This window comes from Corapipo altera, unplaced genomic scaffold (genome assembly GCF_003945725.1).
Source record: "Corapipo altera isolate COAL_440 unplaced genomic scaffold, ASM394572v1 61553, whole genome shotgun sequence".
NCBI classification, from domain to species: domain Eukaryota; kingdom Metazoa; phylum Chordata; class Aves; order Passeriformes; family Pipridae; genus Corapipo; species Corapipo altera.
Genome location: NW_020884918.1, coordinates 3,601,109 through 3,625,844, shown reverse-complemented (window position 1 = coordinate 3,625,844; position 24,736 = coordinate 3,601,109). Strand labels below are relative to the sequence as shown.

At 39.4% G+C, this 24,736-nt stretch overlaps 1 protein-coding gene across 1 annotated transcript in view; it reads left to right on the top strand.

Moving 5' to 3' along the window:
- RIT2 (Ras like without CAAX 2) overlaps positions 1–22,522 on the top strand; it is a 173,363-nt gene extending 150,841 nt beyond the window's left edge. Inside the window, exon 5 of the mRNA XM_027656129.1 lies at positions 20,900–22,522. Coding sequence (XP_027511930.1) covers positions 20,900–21,127 — 228 coding nt within the window. The 3' untranslated portion in view covers positions 21,128–22,522. The remainder of the gene's footprint in view (positions 1–20,899) is intronic.
- The last annotated feature ends 2,214 nt before the right edge of the window (positions 22,523–24,736 follow it).

Genomic DNA, 24,736 nt, shown 5'->3' with positions numbered 1-24,736 from the left:
TCTCCAAACACTGCCCCAATAAAATATCTACCTATTTTCACATTGTGCTTTGCTTTAGAATTGAGTTGTCTGTACTCCCGTTTTCCAGTACTACTCTGTGCCTGTTTTTTGTTTTGTTTTTTTTTTGTCTGCTAGAACAACTTCTATATTACACTGCATGGCACCAGAATGGGTGGGGGAAAAAAAAAAAAAAAAGTTGTGTTTGTTTGGTTTTTTTTCGTTTCATAAAATAAATATCATCCCAGGGATAAGACCTGGAGGACACACATTACCATGAGAGACCTCAGCCTGTTTGCCTTATTAAACAGAAGGCTGGGAGGTGGGTTGCTTCCAGAGTTTAAATACCCCAGGGGAATCTGTGCTCATCTTTACTACAGTCAGCATTGAAACAAGTAGCAATGCCTGGGAGCTGATTTAAATTGCAGTTGAAGCCCATTCATGTTTGAGAACAGGCTCAGCCCTTTCAGCATTGCTTGACCACTGCAGCATGCCACGACAGAAACTTCAACTCTTCTCCACTTTCTTCCTTGCAGGTGGTTTTTAACACAAGGTACTGAGACTAATGAAACTCTACATCATTTTTGTTACTCTGGAGGAGGTCTAAATAGTTAATTTTATTTTAAAGTCTATGAATAGTATATATTATTAAGTCTACATACTATGTGCATTTGAGACTCTCGTAATGAGAAAGATACTGAGGGAGATTATAAGCGTGTTGGCAACTCTATTTCTTATCTTTGAACAGAGGCACACATAGAAAATGAATAGGTTCTATTTGAGGCCTAATGAGTCTAAAACAGCAAAGTGTGGCAGTGGAAAGAGCTACTTACTGGGATCATTGTTGTTGTAGCTGCAAGCATGGTCATAGAGCTCCAAATTCACCATATTTTCCTTTTTTTTCTTTGAGGGGGATATCTGCAAGTCTTCGAAAGCAGATCTATAGACTGTGAAGAAACTTGCTCTCACTGGCTATATAAAATAGATAATTCAGATTTTTTTCAGTGACAAAGCAACAGCTTGCTTTCCATAAGCACAATAGTTCATAAAACACCTTTTGATGACTGCTTTATCTGATAACCACAATTACTTGCAATGGGAAATGGAGGGCAACATGTTTCTGTGTTAGAACTCAACAGAGCCAGATATGATCTACACTACCTCTATAATACTCTACTTCTCTTTTTTTTTCCCCTAGTGTTGCATGCCTACAAAGATCTGAAAAGGGGAGTGGGGGGAAGAACAGGTCCATAAAAACACTTCTGCTTAATGCAGTCTTGCACTCTTGCACAAAATAAAAAGAAAACAAGTTAAAGATTAAACCTTTCCTGAAAAGAGACTTAAAACTGCTACCTAATTTCTTAATTTTGTTGGGTTTTTCAACAATGTGTATGACACCACACAGCCAAATAAATCTGAGTGTCTTTTTGACCTTTGGTTGGTTGATTAGGTTTTCTGTGGGTGACTGATGACTGTCATTGATTTTAAAGTGACTCTGATGATGATGTATGTGTGATATGCAGGTTGATTTTCAAAAGTACCTCTTGTTGGCCTCGCTCTAAGTATTACAGATCAATAATACAATTGTAGTGCGAGTAAAAAGTCACTGATGAGTAAATGAGAGAAAAAAATCCATGTACAATAGATTTTGAGATTTTTTTTTTCACAGAATATTTAGAAATCAACTTGTATGTAGGAAAGGCTGCAGCACCTGAGCTTTGAAAATTAGGACCTGTCAGATGTTTACCAGTCAAATAATTGAGACACTCAAAATGGTCAATTTTGAAAGTATTGACCAGACATGGAAATGAAAAAAAAAAAAAGAAAAAAGGGAATATAACACTCTCAAACATATGTTAAATTTTCCTTCAATAACGAGCAGGAATTGCAGTGATATCCTCACAGAGCTGAATTCACCTTGCATAAATTTGAGAGAAACTACATTATTCAGAGGCCGTGGTGTTCAGAAGAATTTCTAGACTTGGTAGTTATTTTAACAACCTGTTACTTTGTAACACAAAATGAAAGAAACTACATTACTGGGACTATTTTAGGCAGACTGGCCAGTCAGTACATTTTTAGATCTCTGGGCACCATGGAGCAGGACTGTATAGCAAGGGCTACCAAAGAGATCACATTTCTTGGGTGATTGTTTTTAAACTTACCCTTCAGAAGCTGTGAGTACATGTAGGTATTGTGGAAGTGCTGAAACCCATGGAATCATCTGTACTCAAGTATAATTTGTAGAAATGCTGTGAAAACATCCTGAGACAGAGCCTTGCCAGTACATTTCAGCCCTGACCTTATTATAATACTTAGATTCCCTCCAACAAAAACTACCCAGCTCTGCCAAATTCTGCCAGCACGTGGTGGTTTCATTACACAGACTCAGATGAAATGCCAAGTTTGTTCCTGTAGGTGACCCACGTAAAGTGAGGTTTGAATGAAAAGAAAACAGCCCCCTTAGAACGTGGTAGGGTAGATAGGATGTCAGCCCCAAAGGCTAAATACAAAATGAGGAATCTGTTAACTATGTATAGCATTGTACTGTGCTTTTGTATGGTGGCCACCATTGCATCTGGAATGCTTAATTAATTTTTTTAAAAAAATGACAGTATAGATCAAAAAAAATATTTTATTTCCTTCTATTGAATCCTCTAATAATTTTACAAATATGCTTTGGATTCTTATCTGTAGATTTGACAAACATTACAATGTTACACCATATAAGAGGTTGATATAAAACTTAATTGGATGTCTATAGAGCACTTTGAACTCGAAAGGAGATGTGCTCTACAGCATATTCTGTGTGGCAAGTGGAAGTGTTATAGAACAGAAAATTTTGTCTCTTCAAGAGCAGTCTATGTACACTTAAATACAGCTTTAAAAAATTAACTCAGCACTTAGTTTATAAAAAAACACATACACAATTTACCTGTCTCACCTCTTAACAGAAACAAAGTATAGCCAAACAACGGCCCAAATACGGCTGACAATGTCAAACATGGACAAATAATATATTTAAATGACTTAAACGATAATTGTTGGATTTATCTGTTGGTTTGTTCTTCCATTTTTTATGTCATTTATCGTATAATGGAATTCCGTGTAGTCTCATGAGGATGACATTACAACTGTGTTGCCAGAGGCAAACAAACATGGTACAGATGCTTTAGGGAGATAAAAAAAAAAAAAAATGATAATATTTTACTGATGTTAAGAAAAAAAAAAAAATCAGGACAGGAGCCATGTTCAGGGCTTTCTTTTCTCTGTTAAAAGAGTGCTTCACTCATATATGGGGCAGTTAGAGTCTTAAACACATAGATTTTATTTCTGTGGGTTTTAGTGCTGGGGAATGTGACAGAGTAGTTTCTGACAGATTGCCCTGAGCGTATATCTGATCCTTCCTACTGCTGCCTCTACGGTTCACTGAGAGGAGATCAGAAGGCCTGGGGTTGGCAGGTGGCAACACAAAGCACACGAACCAAAGGGTTGTTATTTCATGGTACTTTTTTCCTTTTTTTTCTTTCCTCTTCTTTTTTACTTTCCTCTTTCCTTTCCCTTCCCCCTTCCCCCCCCCCCCCCCCCCCCCCCCCCCCCCCCACTTACGACTGACTTTCAACAGTTTGGCCGGTACAAGTCCCCATCTGCTCTATCCCCATCTCCAAAAAATGGCAAGCCTGTGCAGTTAATTCATATAGAAGGCTCAAGGCATTGGATTACTGGAATTAAAGCTGTGCTGCCCACCAGCGTGGGTCATGAACCACAGCCCCCCATTGTGCTGGGAGCCAAATGCAGGGCTGTTCACGGAGTGGGGTGTCTGGAGCAGCACAGCTTTATGGCTCCTTGCCATCGAGCATTTAGTCTCTGTCAACTCAGTATTTTCACATGGAAGGCAATGCCATTAGTCTATTTTCGCTCTATGTAGCTGGGAAGTTATAATCACACATTAATAAAAATAGGGACAATCATCCAGTATTTCATAAATCAGCCTTTTCTCCACCATATTCTGTACAACCGTAACAGATGGGTTAGTTGAGATGGGCCAACAGAGAAGGGTGATTTACTGGCAAAAAAATTATGACAGTTGGATTGCACACATACAAAACCACACACACTCTTAAATTTAAGTAACATTTAAAAAGAGAGGATTTGGTTCTGACCCCACCAGTTAGAACTGGATCTACCACCTAGGAATATTAGGTATTACCCTTCGGTTTGCTGATCTTTAACATTTTCATTAATGACCCAGGCATAAAAATGCAGGAGCATACTGACACAATTTGCTGATAACACAAAGTGGAAGCATTTTCTATCTAGAAGAGACAGGATTATTGTAGAGGAAAAGCTGTGTGACCCAGAGGAGTGATAGAAGTGGAATTAAATGCAATTGTAAAAAGTGCAAGGTCATGTCCTTAAGGACTAATAGCAAGGCTGTTTGCTATAACACATCAGCTAGAAGGCAGGAAAGAAATCTTGGATATATCAGGCACTTGCAGGGTGATTATAAACTACAAACATCATGCAATTGTGTATAAAATAAATGTCACTTCAAGAGGTATTTGAAGTGATTTGTTTATCAGGGCCATGGAAGCACTGAAGGTATTATTGAAGACACAAGTGAAATATAAGCTAAGATTAGCTGTAGTTGCTTATGGGTGATGATGACAAGTTCAAATTGGAACAGATGTAGAGTATGTGTATCAGGCTGGTCCTATCAGGGAAAATTAGAGACAATTTAATTTCTTCAGCCTAAATGAAAGCAGAGTTGTGATAAAAGTGCATGCATATGCTGATAAGAAACCAAGGAACATAACGAATTGCGGGGAAGAACCATTTAAAATAAAGGACAATGAGGGAAAAACATCTAATGGGAATTTCCTGGCAAGGAACATACTCTGCCTAGAAGTTAGGTGATGATTACTGATTAACTCCTGACAGTACAGAGGCTCCAGGACTCCACTCCTACCCTGTCCTGTCCTGTCCTGTCCTCTCCACTCCTCTCCTCTCCATCTATGTGCTCACACAAGGACCAAGCACACTTAGGCAGGTGAAATGTCACTGAGATACATCTCTCAGTCTCCTGTTATCAGTGCATTCAACCTGCTGACAACTAGCCCAGAAAACTTTTTTTTTGGTTGTACCCAAGAAACCTGAAAGGACAGAGATCCTTACGCAAGACCAGAGAATCTGTACAACTGATGGGCAGAGTTAAATATTTGTATTTTCTATGAGTAGCCTTATTGATTTCAGAGGACTACCTGGCTTACAAATGCAGAGAACACTAATAAAAGAACAGAAAGTGAGTCAACATCAGACACCTAATCCCTGGAAGACCAAAGAAATTGAAAACTGTTAAACCCCATTGGAGATGAGCAGTAGTGTAATTTTCATTTAAGCTGTTTACCGGTCCCATAGCTACAGCTTTTCTGCAGTCTGCAGTGTGTTCCACCATCAGATTATGAAGTGCAAAGTTCAGTGAATGTTTTGGAATGAAAGTAGTATTGAGTATAGATCAAAACAGTTCACCTTTCACTAGAGACACCGGAGAAAAACAGCCATTGTTGTAAATGTCACATCTACATAGGTAAGAAACACCAGACTGTACATTTTTCATGGGTAGGTCTCAGTGTCCAGAACTGTCTGTGGAAAGGTGCAGTCATTCTGGATTAAACCCAAATATTCTCTTGCATTATTTTAAGCCATCTGTGGTCTAAGCTGTTCCTTTCTTTTCTTGTCCCCCTCCTCCTACCACTTTATTTGGTATACTCAGGTATGACACCTGTTCAGAGACGGATGGTTGCTTGTTATCAGACTGTTTCTTTAGGGTCTGAACTGAGATGTAGCAGAAATTTTTCCATTTCCATTTGGTAATTTTGCTTTATTTGCTCATGCCCATATGGCATGAAATTTGAGTGCTTCTCTTTTTCATTGTCTCAGATTGTGAGGCCTTCTCTTTCATATTATCAAGGCCTGTCCTCCTTGATAATATGTGGTCTATTTTGGATTTGCACCCTTTTTGATAAAATACTACTAAGAAAAAGGGTTGGAAGTAGCTAGTCAAGCTTTTCAACCATGAAAAGAGGTGAGAAAAGCAAACAAACAAAAAAAAACCAAACAGAAAGAAGTAAAGCAGAAGTCTAGCAGGTGGAAAAATTCAAGTTTTGACCCAAAGGTTTTAATTTTAGAAAAATTCTACCTGTTTACTTACATGGGACAGTGTTACCTCTTGTTATGTTCATCTTGACCCATCAGCTACATTTTCATGTACATTCTTTGAGCAACCTTGAAAGAAGTTTCAGTGAGGTTGAAGTTATAGGGCTCAGCTGGGCAGTGTACACTCAGTTTACCTGAGATAAGCCGTTTAAAGCTAAATCAATTATGTTGGTAAATGTTTTCAGTACCAGTTATCTTTAGAAGATACAGATGACGTGTTCATGAAGCAACTCTCCCAAAATTCCATGTCCAGGCACACGATAGATAAGAAAGTACCTGGGAACAGCTGGCATGGATTTACTAAGGGTAAATCATACCTGAGAAGCTGAATTCTGTGATGGTCTCCAGACAAGTGACTCTGTGGATGAAAGAAGTGGATTATGTTTACCTTGAACTCTGACAAGGCTTTCAACTCAGCCTCACACAGTGTCCTTGCAGCCAAACAGGTGAGGTAGGTTTGGAAACATAGACTAACAGTGGATGGGAATTAATTAGCTGGATGACCACGCTGAAAGGGTTGTGATGAGCAGTAGAAAGTCCAGAGAGCAGTGAATTACTAGTGGCATTCCTCAGAGGTCAATTTCAAGGCAGTATTTTGAATATAAATATTAACAACTGAATGCTGAGATGGGAAATACCTTCGTAAGTGGGACCTAACTGAGAGGGGTGGTTGATGCACTGGTGGGTAGAAGGTATAAAGGAATATAAACAAGAGGACATTGCCAAACTGGAGAAATGGCCTGACAGGAGCTGCACCTAACTCAGCAAAAACAATGCTGAGTATGTAACTGGGATGGACACCATCATGCAGAAGTGCCCCTTGAGCACTGCAGGAGAGAAGACAAATTTGCAGAAGAGGATGTGAAAGTCCTGGTGGATGAGCTGACCATGAACCCCTATGTCCCCTTAAAACAAAGGTGTTCAGGTGCTTCTGGGTAGTATTAGCAAAATTTTAGCCAGCAGGTCCAAGGAAATGATCCTTAGATCCTTATCAAAAAAACCCCACATTTGCAGCACAAGAAAACATGTAATTTTGAGGGGTTTGGGTTTTTTTCACTATGAGAGGGGTCAAACAGCGGAAGAAGCACCCAGAAAGGCTGGGAGATTTCCTTCCTTGTAGGTGTTCAAAACTTGGCTGAATATGTCATGAGTAATCCGCTCCAGGTGGACCCACTATGAGCAGGAGTTTACACTAGATAACCTAGAGAGATCTCTTCCATCCTAAACCATGCAACGATTCTCTAGTTTCTATACAGCTTTCAGCAGAAAATATTTAATTCCACCTTGAAAAAATTGTGTCAACCATAGCAACTGCGTCTTCTTTCTAACATGGGATCTACATTTACTTTTCCACATTTTTTCTCAAAGATGTCATACCTATCCTCTTATTAATATTCCTTCCATCTCACACAGTGAAACTTTACCACAGGCAGTTGTCGTTTCCTAAAGCATTTAATAACACTTATTTTATTTCTACAGGTAAAAAAATAATGGGGTGATAACATGTCCTGAATTGCTAGTGACAGTAACTGCTGAGGCGTTAAGCACTTACTGTTTTTCACCAGCTGTTGCTTTTAGTACCAGCAATTTTATTCCCCCAAACGCAGACTTATTTATGTATTTAAGAAAATAAAAATTAACCATTAGGAAATAGTAAGCAAGCTTCCCTAGAGAAATCAAATGAGTTATTTTATGCCTTTGTCACTGTTATACCTGTGTAGATGGGTAAGGATGTTTCAAGTTTGCCAGTGATACTGAGCTGTGTGGTGCAGTCACGTGTTGGAGGAAGGCGATGGACCATCCAGAGGGATCTGGAAAGGCTTGAGAGATGGGCCTGTGTGAACCTCGTGAAGTTTAACAAGGCCAAGTACAAGGTTCTGCACTTGGGTTGGGGCCATCCCAAGCACAAGTACATGTCGCTGGGTATCTGTCGACAGGCCTCGGCTTGAAGGGGGAAGAATGACACACAACACACACAAGGGTAACGAGATAAAGAGATGTCTGCCTGCTATGCTGAGCAGGCAGCCTTTTATTAGGTGCCAAGTTCTACTTTTCCCATACATGCACTCTATAAACTTTTTCCTGCAAAACACCCAGGAATGCAACACCTGCAGTTTGTTATACAGCTCGACCTTGCACTGTCCAACTTTCAGGGTTGTCTCCATGGGAATGTGCAGTTATCTCTTACTTCTCTCACGGGAATGGCCTTACTCCCTTTAATGCTTCTAGCTCTTCTACTTCCTGGGGGGCCTGGGGGTTTCATGGGCCTACCATCTCCCCCCACAATTACAGGCTTGGAAGTGAATGGATTGACAGCACCCCTGTGGAGAAGGATTTGTGGGTGTTGGTTTATAAGAAGCTCCACATGACCCAGCAATGTGTGCTGGTAGCCCAGAAACTCCCTGTGCTCTGGGTTGCATCTGAAGTAGTGTGATCAGAAGGTTGAAGAAGGTGATTCTCCCCCTCTATTCCACTCTGGGAAGAAGCCATCCAGCGAACTGTATCCAGCTCTGGGAGTCCCAGCATAAGAAGGATGTGGAGTTGCTGGATGTCCTGAGAAACTGTGGCTGCCCTATCCCTGAAAATGTTCAAGGACAGGCTGGACAGAACTCTGAGCAACCTGGTTTAGTGGAAGGTGTCCATGCCCATGGGAGGAGGGTTGAATGATATGATCTTTGAGGTCCTTTCCAACCCAAACCATTCCATGATGACCCTGTGCGTTCCACTCCACAGTCTGAACGGTGGTGTTGCTTATTCAGGAATGGATGTCAATCTGCAAAAGTTCTAGATTTACATACCAGCCACTGTCACAAACAGTGATAAAATAGTGTTAATATTTAATGAGACAGAAAAGTTACCCCTGAGAAACCATACCTTGAGAAACCATACCTTTCTTCTCCCTGACCCTTAATACTCTTCATGTTTTAATGTATTATTTTCCCCACACAGTGTTATTAATATATTTATCATAAGTTATGTGTTATCTGTTTCCTGTCTTTCATTTTCAATCTTTTCTGTTGTTTGTCTGGAGGGATGTAGAAGCAGCAGTCCACCTGGTTGCTTATCCCCAAGGTTATGACACATCACTTTTTTCCTCCAAAAAAATTCTGAAAACCTTTTGAAAAGACAGGATAACCTAGCCTGTGGCATCTATACTGCACGTGTTGTATTTCACCTTTTCACTGCCGTTTCCAAAGTCTGGTCAGACTGCAGGTTCCACTGAGTTGTCTGACTGAAACATGGTAAATAAATAAATGTCAGAAACCATTTCTAAACTGCAGAGGAGCTGACGTTGAATGCCTCCCAGTACTGAAGGGACTCCTTAGAGCAGTGTTTTGTCAGCATCCACATCCAAGTTTTGCTGTAAGGCCAAACCTTCTGCCAGGTGCATTGGAGAGGCTCAAGCTGGTCCCAGAAGTGTTTGCTCTGTGTGTGTGTTTGTGTGTGTAGATGCACTTTCACACGTGCTGCTGGGTAAACTGAGCTGCAACTTTATCAATGATGGACAGAAAAGTCTATTGCTCTGGATAAGAATATGAGTTATAATCATGATTTGGGTTCACAGGGTATATTAATACAGCAGCTTTTATACATCAAGAGTATCTGCATAATTGGAAGGATACATCATGGATAGAAGAGGTTAAACAGATGCTTCTAGCAAGGGATTTCTTCCATTCTGTTTGTTAAGAGTCTGTTTACTCATTCTACCCCCAAGCTAGCATGATAAAGATATAATCTGTCTTTCTCCCCTCTGCCATCCTTCCACCTTCATTCTTCTGCTTCTCTCTTCTCTCTTTACTGTATCCTTTTCTTTGTGGCAAAGATAAGAAGAGGCATCCCTTTTTGACTTCAGTAAAAAAAAATAAAAATTATAGAAAAAAACCCCTTCTAATTACACCCTCAAGCATCACCATTGGTTAAGTTTCTGTTAATAAAGTATCCAACATGTCTTGGAGACGTAGGGCAGAAAGTTTAGGGCTATATTACAAAAAGTTAAGATTCTGCCAGCTGTTAGTTCTCACTTTGCTTACTTTAAGGTACTCAGTCTTCTGATTACAAATCAAAGCCTATGGGCAGCAAACGTGGAAGGGTTATCCAAAGAAAGTGCTCCCTAAACAAGGAGCTTGCCAACAGGACAAGTTACCAGAAATATATGAACAGGTTACCATGGAAACCATCCAGGTCCATGTTCTCAGCCTGCAGTAAAAGCGAGGTAATTTGAGCAAGGTTAGCAGGCAATAAGAGAGCTTGTTACGTCTAATTAGCTAAATGTCTTCCTACAGTTTTTCCTACCCACTGGCCATTTAGGATTTTTAATTTTTCTCCCTCCACACATTCATTTCTCGTTGTTATCCCCTTCATACACAGTTCTTCAGACTCAAGTTTCTATTACGCGTTGTCCACGGTGGTGGATCACATCACACGATGGAGCCAAATGGGTGCTTCTTATGCAGCTGTCACTCCTGTTTTAAGGTTCCCATGTCATGGGCCTCTCGCTTCCAATATTCCTGCAACAAAGAAAAGAAGAGCTCTCCTTTCGCCACATCAGAAAGGAGATGAAAAAGAAGTTTCCATAAAACTACCATGACATTTTCAATCAATTCATATTCTGCCAAAGTGTAATATTTTGTCTGAATTAATATTGACATGGGGAAGATCAATGTCATTAGTTTGATAAAGATATTCTGCAATATTTCCTGTAATGAGATTGTTTGACAAACATTTTTAATAAACTTCAACATTACTAAACTCTCAAAATTAATTACATGTTCCAGAAAAAACAAACACAACAGTTCACCACTCCCATTTTCTGACATAACATCCTCTTCTCATTTAATCCAGTAACTTTTTCTTTAAAAAACAACTCAAGATAAAAAACTAAAAGATGAAAAGGTGAAAAGTTATTCTTTATATTGTGCATAAGACACTTTGATACCTCATATTTTTCAACATGTGTTTACTTCAGGAAATGACTTCTGAAAAAAAAAAATTCCATTGCAATCCAAAACTTTATAAATGCATCATAAATTCTTCCTCTGCTTCCCTTCTGTCAAACATTCACTATAGAAACCTGGACAGAATCCCTGCATCCCAGCAGATGACTATTGCATGAAGATGTAAGGAGGAAGGAGAGACTACTTGCAATTTTCTTTTCGCTGCCAGAATCTTATAATGGTGTTCCCTGTCTCTGGGAGTATGTTTAGGTGTGAAAACTGTACACCAGGATGATACATGTGTGCTGCACTCCACTGGTGTGAAACATTGTGTGGTGTCAGAACAAACAACGCTATTTGCTTCATTTGGAACATTTTTTTCGTGACCTTTTTATTCCAGTGTTGGAAACTCATATTCGACTGAAGTAAAACGGATCTTTCAGAGCTTAATTCTAGTAGTCAGTTCGTATGTCTGAAAATGAGACAATTAACTAAACAAAAGCACTGGTTACTTTGGCTCAAAAGATTATTTCAGGTCTGTGAACCACTAATATTTTTGCTGAGTTGTGGGGTGGGTTTTTTTGCTTTATCTACAGTTCTTGTTTGAAACCATATGTGTAAAAATGCACAAATAAATACACACCCGTTTCTACCTCTTCCTTGTTTTGTATTTAGCTCTCCAGATTTCTTTGTGGTTTCCTTTGAAATTCTTGAACTGCATTTCCCAATCTTCAGCAGGTAACTGAGGAAAATAGAACCAGAGTTTTGATCTTCCCTCATTACTGCCTCCTGCTTTATTGTCTTCTCATGTCAATCAAGTGTTTTCAGGACAAAATATTGCTGTTAGACACTGTATTACTCCCCTCTTCAAAGTAATGTAATATCAGGGAGATTTGTGTATGTTACTGGGAGTTAAGTTATTTACTCAGTCCTTGGTCTGCTTAGTGCCTCTGCTCTGATGAAGAAATTCGATTAACTAGTGGAAATTTAGTGTCTAACACATGGCTGAAAGTAGCCTATACCAGTCTATAAATAAAAGTCTATAAGTCTACAAATAGATAAAAGAAATAATAGAAATCACTGGCAGAGTTTAATAAGTATTCTATACTGCTTCAATTTACATTCAATACTTCAATACTACTAACTTTCTACTTGCTTATAAAGAAGCCTAATATGTACATTTTCAGCTTCTTGTACATGTAATTTTTTTTAAATAACCATCTGCTGATGTCAGAAGAGAATTGATTTGTTCGTTGTTGCTTACAAAAATTGAAAAGGTTCTCCTTTTTTGTGAACATAAAGCTGCAATTCCTAGATTTTTTTTTCCCCCCTTACAAAAGCCTGATCTCCTCCAACAGATGTCCAAGTGAAACTGATGTAGGAAGGTCTGATTTGCAGCCATCTTATGGCCATCTATGTCTTCAGCTGAGCGTTGCAATCAAAGAACCTTTAAAGATGATGGACAATTTAGAAAATTGTCAGATCTCTGAAAAATGCTTTGAGCAATTGACCTGAACTTATTCATCTTGAAGACTGATGCTAAGGATTTAACACTTCCACATTCTCTCCAAATTAGACCCAGAGCTATTGCTGACTGATGCAGGATCATGTGGCTTTGAGTATCCAATTCAGTCAGATCCTGAGGCCATCTCTCCAGAAACATTTCCTGATGTAAAGATGCTTTAACCCACACATCAGTCTTGCTTTTGACAAGATAAAGTCAAAGGAGTACAGTTTGTAGTAAAGAAGAACAGCTTCAAAGTCTAAGCTGCAGACAACACCCTGATTTCATAGTAATTCTTATATGAAATAAGATGTTCATTAGTTATTTAACATTATATTTGTGAAACAATGAAGTAGCATTATCACAAATTGGGAACAATAGACCATAACATGTGCTTTACTTGCTTTACAACTAAGCAACTTCATGGAGATGTTTCTTTTTATTCCAAACATTTGCCCAAAGCAGGAATGAAATTACCTGGAGAAACAGCTCCTGTGTTGCAGAAATATTTTGGATCCGAAGTGGGGGAAAATAATAAAATTCCAAAAATGGGAGAAAGACTAGCAGATATTAGTTCTGAGCAGTAATCTCCATCACAAAAGATGCTAAAAATTTCCAGAAATAATTCAAGCATGAATTAGCATTGAATCTAGAGTTTTTCATATGAAAAAATCATGAGACAGATGTATTTAACAAAATAGCTAGTATTAACTTAGAGTTTTCCTGAAAGAGTACAGAAATTTCTGTCAGAAAGTAGTCAGAGAAAATGTCTGTCCATCTAATCTAACAGTGGTCAGTAGTGAAGTACGTAAGAACAACTGATCACTGATACTTCATCAGATAACTCTCACAACCCCCAGCAATTTGCAGTTCCCTTAGACCAAATGAGAGTATGTTTCTTCCTCGTTCAGAACAGACTTTAAACTCTATTCCATGTCATATCATAGTGACTAACTGGGTGAGAAGTATATAATTTTGGACAGATCACTCTCCCTGATTTTCTCTAGAAATTTAATTTTTACCAAGACCATTAAATAGTTTCCCTTTAAAAAATGAGCAAATTAGTTTTACAATCCCATACACTCCACTCTCCATCTCCTAACAATAAGATACAAAGCTCTTCACTGAAGAGCCACACAATCCTATTATTTTCTTCATTGTTAAAACTACATTTTCCTTCCTGTCCGTTCCTTCCTTCCTAAGGTAAAGTCCAGGTTATGAGGGGAAGGGAAGGAATATCTGAGCCTCTGTAATGTGAGTTCCTTCAGAGACTGGAGCAGCTGAGGACATGAGATGTGTATTGCTGTGGCACATGCTACTTCCATGGCATCCAGTCCCTCCAGGGCATAAATTCACACAGCAAAACTTTATCTTCTTATCTCAGCCTGCTAGTCCTGCCTACACCCCTGGCCATTCATACTAGATCCCACTCTGGTCACCCAAGATACTTAAGTGTGAAACCAGTAAAAAAGAGTGACAGAGTGGCAAGACCAGAAGGAAAACATGAAAAACTCTTATGAGGCATGTAACTCGGGGATGGGAGAAGGAGGAACAGAACTAATTGCAATACCTTCAAGATAATGATTAATTCTATGTCAGCTTTTATCTTGTCTGGGCTAGAAAGCCAGCAAAGCTGAGCCTGCAGATTTGCGTGCCATGAAGTCAGAGTGAGGTTTGTTCAACTAATTACTTCTGAAGAGTTCCAAATGAATTTAAGAGTAATGGTGTTGACATGAAACTGTCCTTCCACGTTTCTGCAGCACATGTTAGTCCTTAACTACTCTGGTTGCTGAAAAGAGGTGTGCTTCCCCAGGGACTGAGGGAAAAAGTAAGGTACATTTGTTTGGTTCAATGAAAAATGCTGGTTAGTATCAGTGGAAACTATTTGTGAATTCTAGTGGAATTCTGGTCAAATCAAATCTGTAACTGCACTGTATAAATTTGGGAGCAGAATCATACATGGTTAAAATGTTCATGTCTGCAGAAAGAAAAGTTTCAGCATTACATTTTCAAGCGATGATTCACATTAAAATTAACTTCAAACTATAACAATGCAGAATGTTTAATGTTGAGGGAGATAGAAACTGGAGGTTTTAAACAAGGATTTTTGTTTAAGTTTTGTTTTTACTATGCATTTGTTTGGACTGAAACAGAGTCATATTGAATCTCTGGCCACAAAAGGTCACCGTGTTTCCTCACAAACTCTAGTCTTCAACATTTTTTTCAGGCTAAGTTGATTTTGAGTTGATCTTGTTTTTTCCCCTTTTTTCAGAAATGTCATTGCTCAGTGGGAAGAATATGATAGGTAGTTTATAAGTGTAAAGATCTGAAGAAAGCAAAAAGAGTAAAAGGTCTTGGAACATTTTTTTTTTCTTTTTAAAAATATTCCATGACATGTATTATGTGAACAAACAACAACAGTGTTACTTATCTCAGGAAGACAGAAAGATTGATTTTTCCTGTTTTATCTGGTTCTGCTTGTGTTTTCAACCTCAGCCACTACCGTCATAGCCAAGTGTTTGAGCTTTGACCTGAATGATAGCGTTTCACACTTGGAAAGATCCTTATACCGGCCTGTAGGAAGTCTCTGCCACCAAGCCTGTTGACACAACACTTGTCCAATGGAAAAATTAATAACTGTCAAAAATGACATAGGTATAATGGATCTGCTCTCGGGTTGGTGGTTTGGGTTGCATGTTTCTCAGAACAGAATTCAGACATTTACAGTGAAAGCCTTTGGCTCTGAAAAAAGTCAGGTGGCAACACAGGAACATTCAGCTCAGCCTTTGCTGGATGCAGTCCTACCTATCAAAATGCAGAGCTTTTCCTGCCCAGGGTAGGTCTCCGACACCTGCCAGTGCTGGGTGTCCAGGAACCACCTAATTTCTTCCTGTTACCTTAGATATAGAGTTATGAACTGAGACTAGTGAAAATTGGTCAGTCTTGATTGTTATTAATATTCCCTATGGCTACCTGAAATGAAGTTGTAACGAGGTGAAGGTCTGTCTCTTTTCCAGAGTAACAAGTGATAGAGCAGGAGGAAAAGGCCTCAAGTTTCACCAGAGAGGGTTTGGATGAGCTATTACTAAAAATGTCTTCACTGAAAGGATGCTCAGGTGCTGGAACAGGATGCACGGGACAGAAATAGAGTCACTGTTCCTGGAAATGTTCAAAGAACATGTGGATGTAGCACTTGGGAACATGGTTTAGTGGTGGGTTTGACAGTGCTGGGTTAATGGATGGACTTGATGATTGCAGAGGTCTCTTGCAACTTAAATGATTTTGTGATTCTATGATTAATGAGAAAACTCACAGTTGTTCTGCAGGACAGTCTTAAGTACAAACTAAGTGGTCAGTGTTGGGCTTAAAAAAATTACTGCTCATGTCAGATTGGCAACACCCATTATTTTTTATTTTGTTGGCCAGAATTGCATTCAATTTCTAGACCCATGATATTACTTTTCTCTTTTTCTTTTGCCAAGTTTACTTATTAGAGACTGAGAAAATTATGAATACTTTCGATCTCCACAGTTTTTCCTCTAATATTATGGATTTACATCTCTACCAAAAGCTTTTTATGTTTGTCCTGATGTGCTGAGGGAATGGGCTGTAATCGGAAGAGTCCCAAACATGTACGTACACTCTTCTTGATTGCTTGCCTGTCTCTAAACTGATATCTAGGTGTTAATACACAGTCTGGCATCTGGTTCTTTTTTTCTGGAGTGGGACTTGTTGAGGAACAGAAAAAAATCCACCTGAGATGAATGGAAAGGGAATGGATATTTCCAGGACATTATTCAGACTACTCAAGGCTTATCCCGCTCCTTTTATTGTTTACTGTGCTGGAAACAAGGCTGCTCAATATGCTGCTTCCCTCCCTATGCTCTTAAATAATTATCTTTTGCATACAACTCTCATAAATTGTTGTCTTTCAAAAATGCGAAGCACAATCAAAACCAACTGGAATTCCTCCTTTTAGCCTCAGTGGGATTTAGATGAGCACTCTGCTGAGCAACATGTTTATCTTTCTGTCTCTGGTAAAGACCAATGGCTTTCAGGAAAAAAAAAAAAATCATAGATAAAGGATTTTGGTATAAAATTATATAAAATTATACAATTTTAATGTTGACTGTCAGTGTAGGAGACTGTATGAAAAAAATTAGGGGAATTCTTGCAACCCTTGGCACTCCATAGCACTCCACCTGCAGCCTCCAGACCTCTCCATGGCAAGCTGAATGTCCCAATCACAAGAGGAAAACTGCAAAAGCCATCTCAGTTAGAACACGCTGTTGCAGGGATGAGATGCACAGGAGGAAATGCATTTCTTTCCTACCTGAAGACCACCTTTAACTCACCCAAGACGATATTGTTGACTCTGTTAACACAGCCCCCATCAATGAAATCTGCTTTGGGATCCTCTGCTGAGCACAAAAAGAGTGTGATCCTGATGGAGATTTTCCAGCTAATGGCAGTCCAAGGGTAGAAGTAGACTATTGATCTGTTTAGTTTCTTTGTATTTTTCTTCTCAGATACAGGTATTCAGGTATTTTTATGCTCTCCCCATGGGGGCCAATGACTGTCAGTGCCTCTCCACCCACCACTCAGCCCAGGTGGTTTTGTGCAGGAGTTGACCTTAGTGGGGAACTGGCTGTCTTAAAGATGGCAGCTCATCCATCATGACTTTCACAGGCTGTCAGCATCGCATTTAATCTCACTTGTAATTTTCCAAGGAAGGTTTACAAAAGCCACAAACAGAATCTTAATGCTATATAATGTGGTTTGTAGCCCATGAAATACTTCCTCTGAGGAGGAGGCTGTGCTGTGCTCTAGCTGCTCTCAGCTATCCAGGGATGGAAAACTCCCAAATTCAACCTTTAGTTCCATGTGCTGTTCACAGTCCATGTGCTGTTGTAACAAGTATACCTTTGTTAGACATAATTCAGTTATACGTTGTCACAGGTGTAACTTCCCTCCCAGCTCACCTGTGCACAAATGGGCACTCAGAATCACACACTTCACAAGGCAGACCTGAGAAGACTCTTTTCCAGGGTGGAACATCATGTTCATGATGTTTCATTTTATGGACTTGTCCTAGGGGGGATCTTGATCTTTGGTTGTCCTGCAAGCTTCATGACCTTCTTCTGTAAGACATGATCCAAACCCCACCCAGACTATCACAGTTTTTAAAAGTTTGAATCAAAATTGGGAATCCTCTGCCAGCTCTTAAGTTTTCATTTTTCATTATATTCACTACACCAGTCTTCCACCTTCATTGCCTTCCTAAGGTTTACCAGCACAGAAACGAGCTAAATTGGAATCAATATAACCAGAATTATACTCCTGGAAACAATACCAGCTTCAATCAAGGGGGTTTACTCTAAAGAAGAGATATAAAACTCTGTTTCCCAGATATATATTCAACAGAATGACCTCGGTCCCTGACCTGCCTGTCCGTGTCAAGCTGACAGATCATATCTGCCACTGATACAGACCCTCAGAACTGCAATTTGTCAACAAGTCCCTGGGCTGTGCAGATCTGGGATGGATTTCTATGATATAGTTTCTCTTCCTGCAATAAGATGGGGACAAGGTAAATCCCTGGAATTATGCAGGTGTCAGTCACCTTATCAAGGGCTTCATCCCCTGTTTCTCATTCCATAGGTGTCTGGCCTCTTGACCGAAATATGAACTGAAAGAAAAATGTGTATTTTTGCTCTAGACATCTCTTTATATTTACAGGTTCTTCAACAAACAGATTAATTAAGCTACTATAGCTACATTCATTGGTGCTGGAAGCGGTAGTGGTAATTATTACACCATTATATTTCAAAAAATTGCGTTTTCAGCCTTGAAGCTGAAAAACATCAGCTAATTGTCCTGAAATTGTTTGTGCCAGGTGTCCTCCTCATGCTGAATTAGCTCGTAAAATTTTGCCGAAGCAGTTAATCAGTTCCTGAGGGCGAGATCTAAGAAAAATACCTTGCTTTGAAATTAACTATCGCCATTAATAATTTTAATGTCGTCTCTGTAATTTGGCAGGAAAGCAGAGTCCAAAACCAAACTTTTGTTGCTTTTTGTAGAAACACAGCCAAATCTGCCCAAGTTGCAAACCTTCAGCCACACAGAGACTGGGAGGAAGTTTTTCTGCATGATTTAATTCTCCTGAGTATTCCCCATTTCTCACAGCCCTTAGCAGTCTTGTTTCATTACAGAGAATAGTGTGTCTTCCCTGCAGTTATTCTTCCTTGCAGGGGGGAAAAAATATAGTTTTGATCCTAGAAAAGAAAAAAAAAAAAAAAAAAAGGTGGGGGGGAAGAGAATGGAACAAAGGAGTAGCTAGATGGGTAAAGACTAGGAAATCACAGAGCAAGAGGGCAATTTTTATACTTGAGTGTTATTATGCTTGTACCCTAATTATCTTTACAACCTTACCTTTTTTAACATAAGGATGTTTCAGTTTATGTGGAATTTTTTCTTCCTATTAGGTAATGAAGGTATGAAATCTTCATTGACATTGTAGCTCTGTTTAATCATTTGCTCAGAACTGCAGCATCTTTAACAAAATAAAATAAAAAAAATAATTCCTCCTTCAGTTCAAACAAGGCGTAGCAAGGAAAAAAAAATCATTATAAAGTCCAAAATAAACCAAAATCGTCTTCTATCCAGACAATCAATTCCTCAATGATGCCCAATAGACATATTGAATCATGCATTTTGCTTACACAGCTGCCCAGAGAAAAACAAAGACCATATTTTTACCCATCGCCTTTTGCTAAAGGTTGGCAATTATAGCAGTTGGAAAGCAGTAACCATCTTTCATTGTGTCAGTAAATATTATTCAGGTTGGCATGCAGCCTCCCCACTTACCCTCACAATATTCTTAATTAAATTAAGATTGTACCTGCAGCACAGAGGAATGATCCTTACTAATGTCACAAAGTTTGTGACTTCATGTGAAGGTGACAGTGAGGAATTCTGTGGTCTGTGTTATGCAGGTACATGCTTGGTGCAGATTTACCCCCAGGCTGGAATGAGCTGATTTTCTGTTCATGCCAAATCCTGTTTCTCACCATGTCCAGCTTTACAGATAGACAGAATAAATGAAATGAGGTGAGGTCATTATTTAGTCATAAAGGTCATTTTCCTTATGGTAGGTATGAGATACTATGTTTGCATCTTGAGTCATAGGGGTTTATTTCCCTAATAAATATAAATGGCACTTTGGGTGCAACGAAGGTAGAAATAAGAAAAACAAAGCAAAACAAAACAAAACAAAAGGAAACAAAACAAAACAAAACAAACCTGTCCCCCCCCCACACACAAAAAATAAAAAAGAGAAAAGAAAAAAGAAAAAAAAGCACAGAGATGAGTCTTGTGACAGACAGTAGCAATTGCGACTTTTCAGGGCCTATTATGTAGCCCTTCACAAAGCTGTCTCAAAGTACTGTTTTGGCTTTTTATGAGGATGTTTGGAAAGTTACTTGAATAAATCATGATATTCAAATGCAAACAAAAACAAAGGCTGGAATTTCTGACCTAGAATTTAAATATACATCATACACGTCATTCATACAGTTCATTTATTCATATTTATGTTCAAACACTGAAAATTAAGGTTGGTCTGTTGGCTGGGAAGCTGGCTTCGCATTCAAGAAGCTCATAGACTCTGCTCTGTGTTTTTCTGTAGACTTGCATGGTATTGGATGAATTTCCAAAGTGTAAAAAGTACCTTAAGTGGTAGGCACTGGCAGTCCTTATGAAAAGCATTTGACCTCTATTTGAACCACAAACTAATCATAATGCTGATTTAGAAGGCTGGTAGGGCAAATACCAAGAGGTAACCAACATGAAAATTTTAGGAATAAGATCCCTCTTTCAAAATTCAGGCAAGTTAAATGAGCTTCTTTTCCTCCAGCCTCATGGTGATTCCTCCCCTTACAATTCCTCAAAATACAAAGATGCATTTCCCCCATGTTCTCTGAGAATGAGGACACTTAGGAAACATGAGCTGAAAAACATAGATTTTGGATCTTCATACAGCTCAGGTATGAGCTTATCTCATGAATTCAATCTGATCCTTTCACCTTTGAATCTCCTCTGTTGGGTGCTGTTAGGTTATTTTCTTGTAAAATTAAAGGTCAGTGATTTGCTGGGTCAAAAGATTCAGATTATATATATTGTAATGCTCTCATGCCGATTAGTGCTCCGTGTATTAGGGTATACTTATGGACTTTTCTTTTCTTTGTAGGTCTCAACTGAAGAAGGAATGAGTTTAGCCAGAGAATATTCCTGCTCCTTTTTTGAGACTTCAGCTGCGCTCCGCTTCTACATTGATGATGTCTTTCATGGACTAGTGAGGGAAATTCGAAGGAAGGAGTCCTCACTGCCCATGGTAGAGAAGAAGATGAAGAGGAAGGATAGCCTGTGGAAGAAACTGAAAGGATCCCTGAAGAAAAAAAAGGAAAATACAACCTGATGGCAATTCTCCAGGAGCCACCCCTCAGGAGCTGACCACAGTAACCTGTAATTGCTCAAAAAGGCAGCACTGGGACAGCATCTTCCAGAGCAGGTTCTGGAGTTCCTTCCCTTCAGCCCTTATGCAGGAGTAGCTCCTTGAAGGACCAATTCATGGTTGCCCTGTGGCTCTTCTGTACTATAGATAAAGTCATTTATCATACCCTCTCATCCCTTTTCTGCAAGTCCAAATGGATAAAATACTGTGGTTTTTGATGTGTGTTCCCTGGTTGGTCTTCAAATGCTACGAGTTACACCAGCATCCAAGGCAGAACCAGCTTCTACCAGCTCTAGGACAATAGATGCACTTATTGCCTCCTCTCTGCATGCATGGATAATTTCAATGTCGCAGGAATGAATAACATAGATTTCAATGGGCATTTTGACTGTTTAAGGACCTTTGGATTTGACCTCCAGCTTTACATTCACATGTGGGTTTAGGGTTAGACTGTGCTCAACCTGCAACCACGCGCCTGTGTGCAAATGTGTGTGTGAATGAGGCCCAAAGGGAATGCTGGGGACTCACAATTTTGACCCTGTGGTGCCCTGTCCTCATTGTGTCCTTTCCAGTTAGCAGGAAAGGTTTTACAAGCAGAGTATGAGCCGTGCACCAGCTGTCCAGAGGCTGCAGGGATACTGCTCTGTCTCCTGTGATCTTCACTCACCAGGGCTTGGTAGCAGAGGATCCACGTCCTACAGACATGCAGTGCATTAAAATCATAGAATAGTCTATGTTGGAAGGGAACCTTTAAAGGTCACCTACTCCAAACTCCTGCACTGAGCAGGGATACCTTCCACTGGATCAGGTTGCTCAAAGCCCTGTTCAACCCGACCTTGGATGCTTCCAGGGGTGGGACACTCACCACTTTGCTGAGTAACCTGTGCCAGTGTGCCACCATCAGCCACACTTCCCTGTTCCAGCAAGGAGCACACAAATGCACTGTTTGTCTGATGCTTGCCAGAGCCCTCCCTAGAGCAGTGCAGCTCTGTCCCAGCATGTAACAGCATCTGTCCATGTAGTATCCAGCCCTCAACTTAAAAGAATTGCATCAGATCACTCACCATTGTTCATAGTCCTTGACCATCCAGCCGAATCACTTGATCAATTAGTTGGACAGGTCTTTTGAATATTCCTTTTCAAAGCTGGCATGAAGTACAGTATATTCTCACAAACTTTTTTTTTTGTTCCCTCAGACTTCTTTTAATATTGTTGCTATTTATAAATCTTACAAATAAAACAGGCATAAGTTTTGTCAAAAATAAAGATTGAGATTTCCATGAAACCATACTGGTAGTCAATGTCATTTGTGTCTGTCCTGGAGTGATAATTGATATAATTAAAGTATATATTAGTAAATATTCATTTTTTCACTCTTCTCTGACTATTTTGAAGGGTTTCAATTAGTTATATTTTCCGTGGTTTGAGGGACAGTAGATTTTTTTTCCTCTGTTAAAACTGAAAAAGCTATGTTTTCATGAAGAATTTTAGCTAATTTCTGATTATTAAATTTTGATATTTTGTTCTTTACCTTCCCTTCCTTTCAGTGATATTTTTTGACCTGTCAAATATTCTTCATTGCTGTACGTAGTTAGAAAATATGTGGCTACATTTCCACTTCAGAAAGATTGCTTCAGAGGAATATAAACACATGCACACATTTAAAGTGGATTTTCTGTTTCCTACCTCCAAAAGCTGAAGTCTGCATTTATACTATTGTAATTACTATTATTATTTTTTTCTGTATTGCCGCTGAGATTTCAGGTCAAGCATCCTAGAGACGAAAAGATTAACTTGTCCAAAGAGTTTATGAGCTAAGTATTGGTGGAGGGACAACAGGAGGCTGCACTGAACAGATGGCAGCTCTGAGACAGTAAATAGCAAGGGGAAACATCTGTGACTGTTACAATACTGCACATGCATAGAGGGGAATGAAGCAGTCATTCCCTGTGTAAGAGACCATAGAAATTACCATCCTGAGAAAACGTGAAGGATGCTCTTTGGGTTTTTTTGAGGCAGATGCCTAAGCTTTGAGTCAATTGAAAATCATTTAGTATTGCTTATGTCATTTCACCCACCCTGGTGAGTGACATGCTACATCAGCACAGGCTTGGTTCATAGTTTTAGGGGTGCCTTGCTCTAAGTCAGTTTGCAATACAAAAGAAAGGTTGCAGAAGAAGGCATAGATACAGTCTAAGATTAAGCTTTAAATGGATTAACGTAATCAAATATGCTCATTCACTGACATTAAGGTCATCTGGCATGGAGCAGCATGTCTCCATACTGTTAAACTCTCTTAGCCTTCACAGCAGGGTTACCACACACAAGCTGCTGTTGGAAGTGATCCCTGAATTCTGCTGGGTTCTGCACCATGCTCAGCAACCCGTTACAAAAGTGCTGATCTTCTGTGGTCTGAAACCAAGCTAGTCATCATTTTAACAGTTTGACAGTATAGATGTGCTCAAGTGTCTGCTGGGATATGTTCCAATTAGTAGTACAGATGCAGCTTGTGTAGTCGTATTTTAAGGTGTACCAAATCCACGAAATCTTCAGGTTTTTAAAGTCTTTACAACCAGCCTCAACATGTGACGTTTCAGAAGGTATTTGGCCCTGGCTCAGTCTCTGCAAGAAGAGTGAGATGTCATACCCCCTGAGAATCTTCTACTACATCTCCCATGAACAATTTCAGTCATTTGAGTATGTCTCAGGCAGAAAAGTCTGTATTTATCTCAATCCACTTTGATCATTTAAAACTTGAGGATGACATCCAGTCATTCAGAGCCCCTCTTTGGTTAATATGGAGGGAGAGATTCCTCTGGCTGGCTATTTGTGCTGTCTGGCTTGGATGGTGAATCACCCCCACAAACTGGCTGACTCGTTCCAGTGACTATATCTCACTTCACAAAAACCAGGCTAACATTTTGATGGCTAAATTCAGACAGGATAAACCTCGTCTTTAAAGACTTGTCCATCCAGTAGCTACAGCAGAGAACAGTTCTGCAAATGCTTGACATTAAGCCTTGTCTCTGAAACACTTGACCATCTTTTATTTTTAAATTGGAAAAGTCATTCTGATTTACCATGACCCAATTCATCAATAATCTATAATGCTTAACCTCAGTTAATTGAGCAGAGCTGATGGAGGTTATAGTCACTGAGGGTAGCATAAGTCATTACCGCACAAGAGCCTGGGTGCAGTTCCTTTACCTAATTAATAATTATGATTCCACCACAGAATATTGTATTTAGCTGTCAAACCTAGCTGACAGAATTAAAAAAACAGCAGCTCTGCATCTAAAGACTTTTCTGTCTCTGGCTAGTCTCTCATCTAATCACGTCTGGAAGATTCGAAGAAGGAAACAGATCACTCTATTTTGCAGTGTTGTCTATAGTCCCATGAAGGTGGCTTCTATAACTTATTCCACTGTCAGACTGTGTTGCAGTTGGACCATAACTCAGGTTCTTCCAGGAATATAATTAAAGCCAGCTAATAAATAAAATAAACTAATAACAGTTTGCAAATGTGTCCACAGTGTCTTTTGCAAATACATAATATATGGCAGTTAATTACCC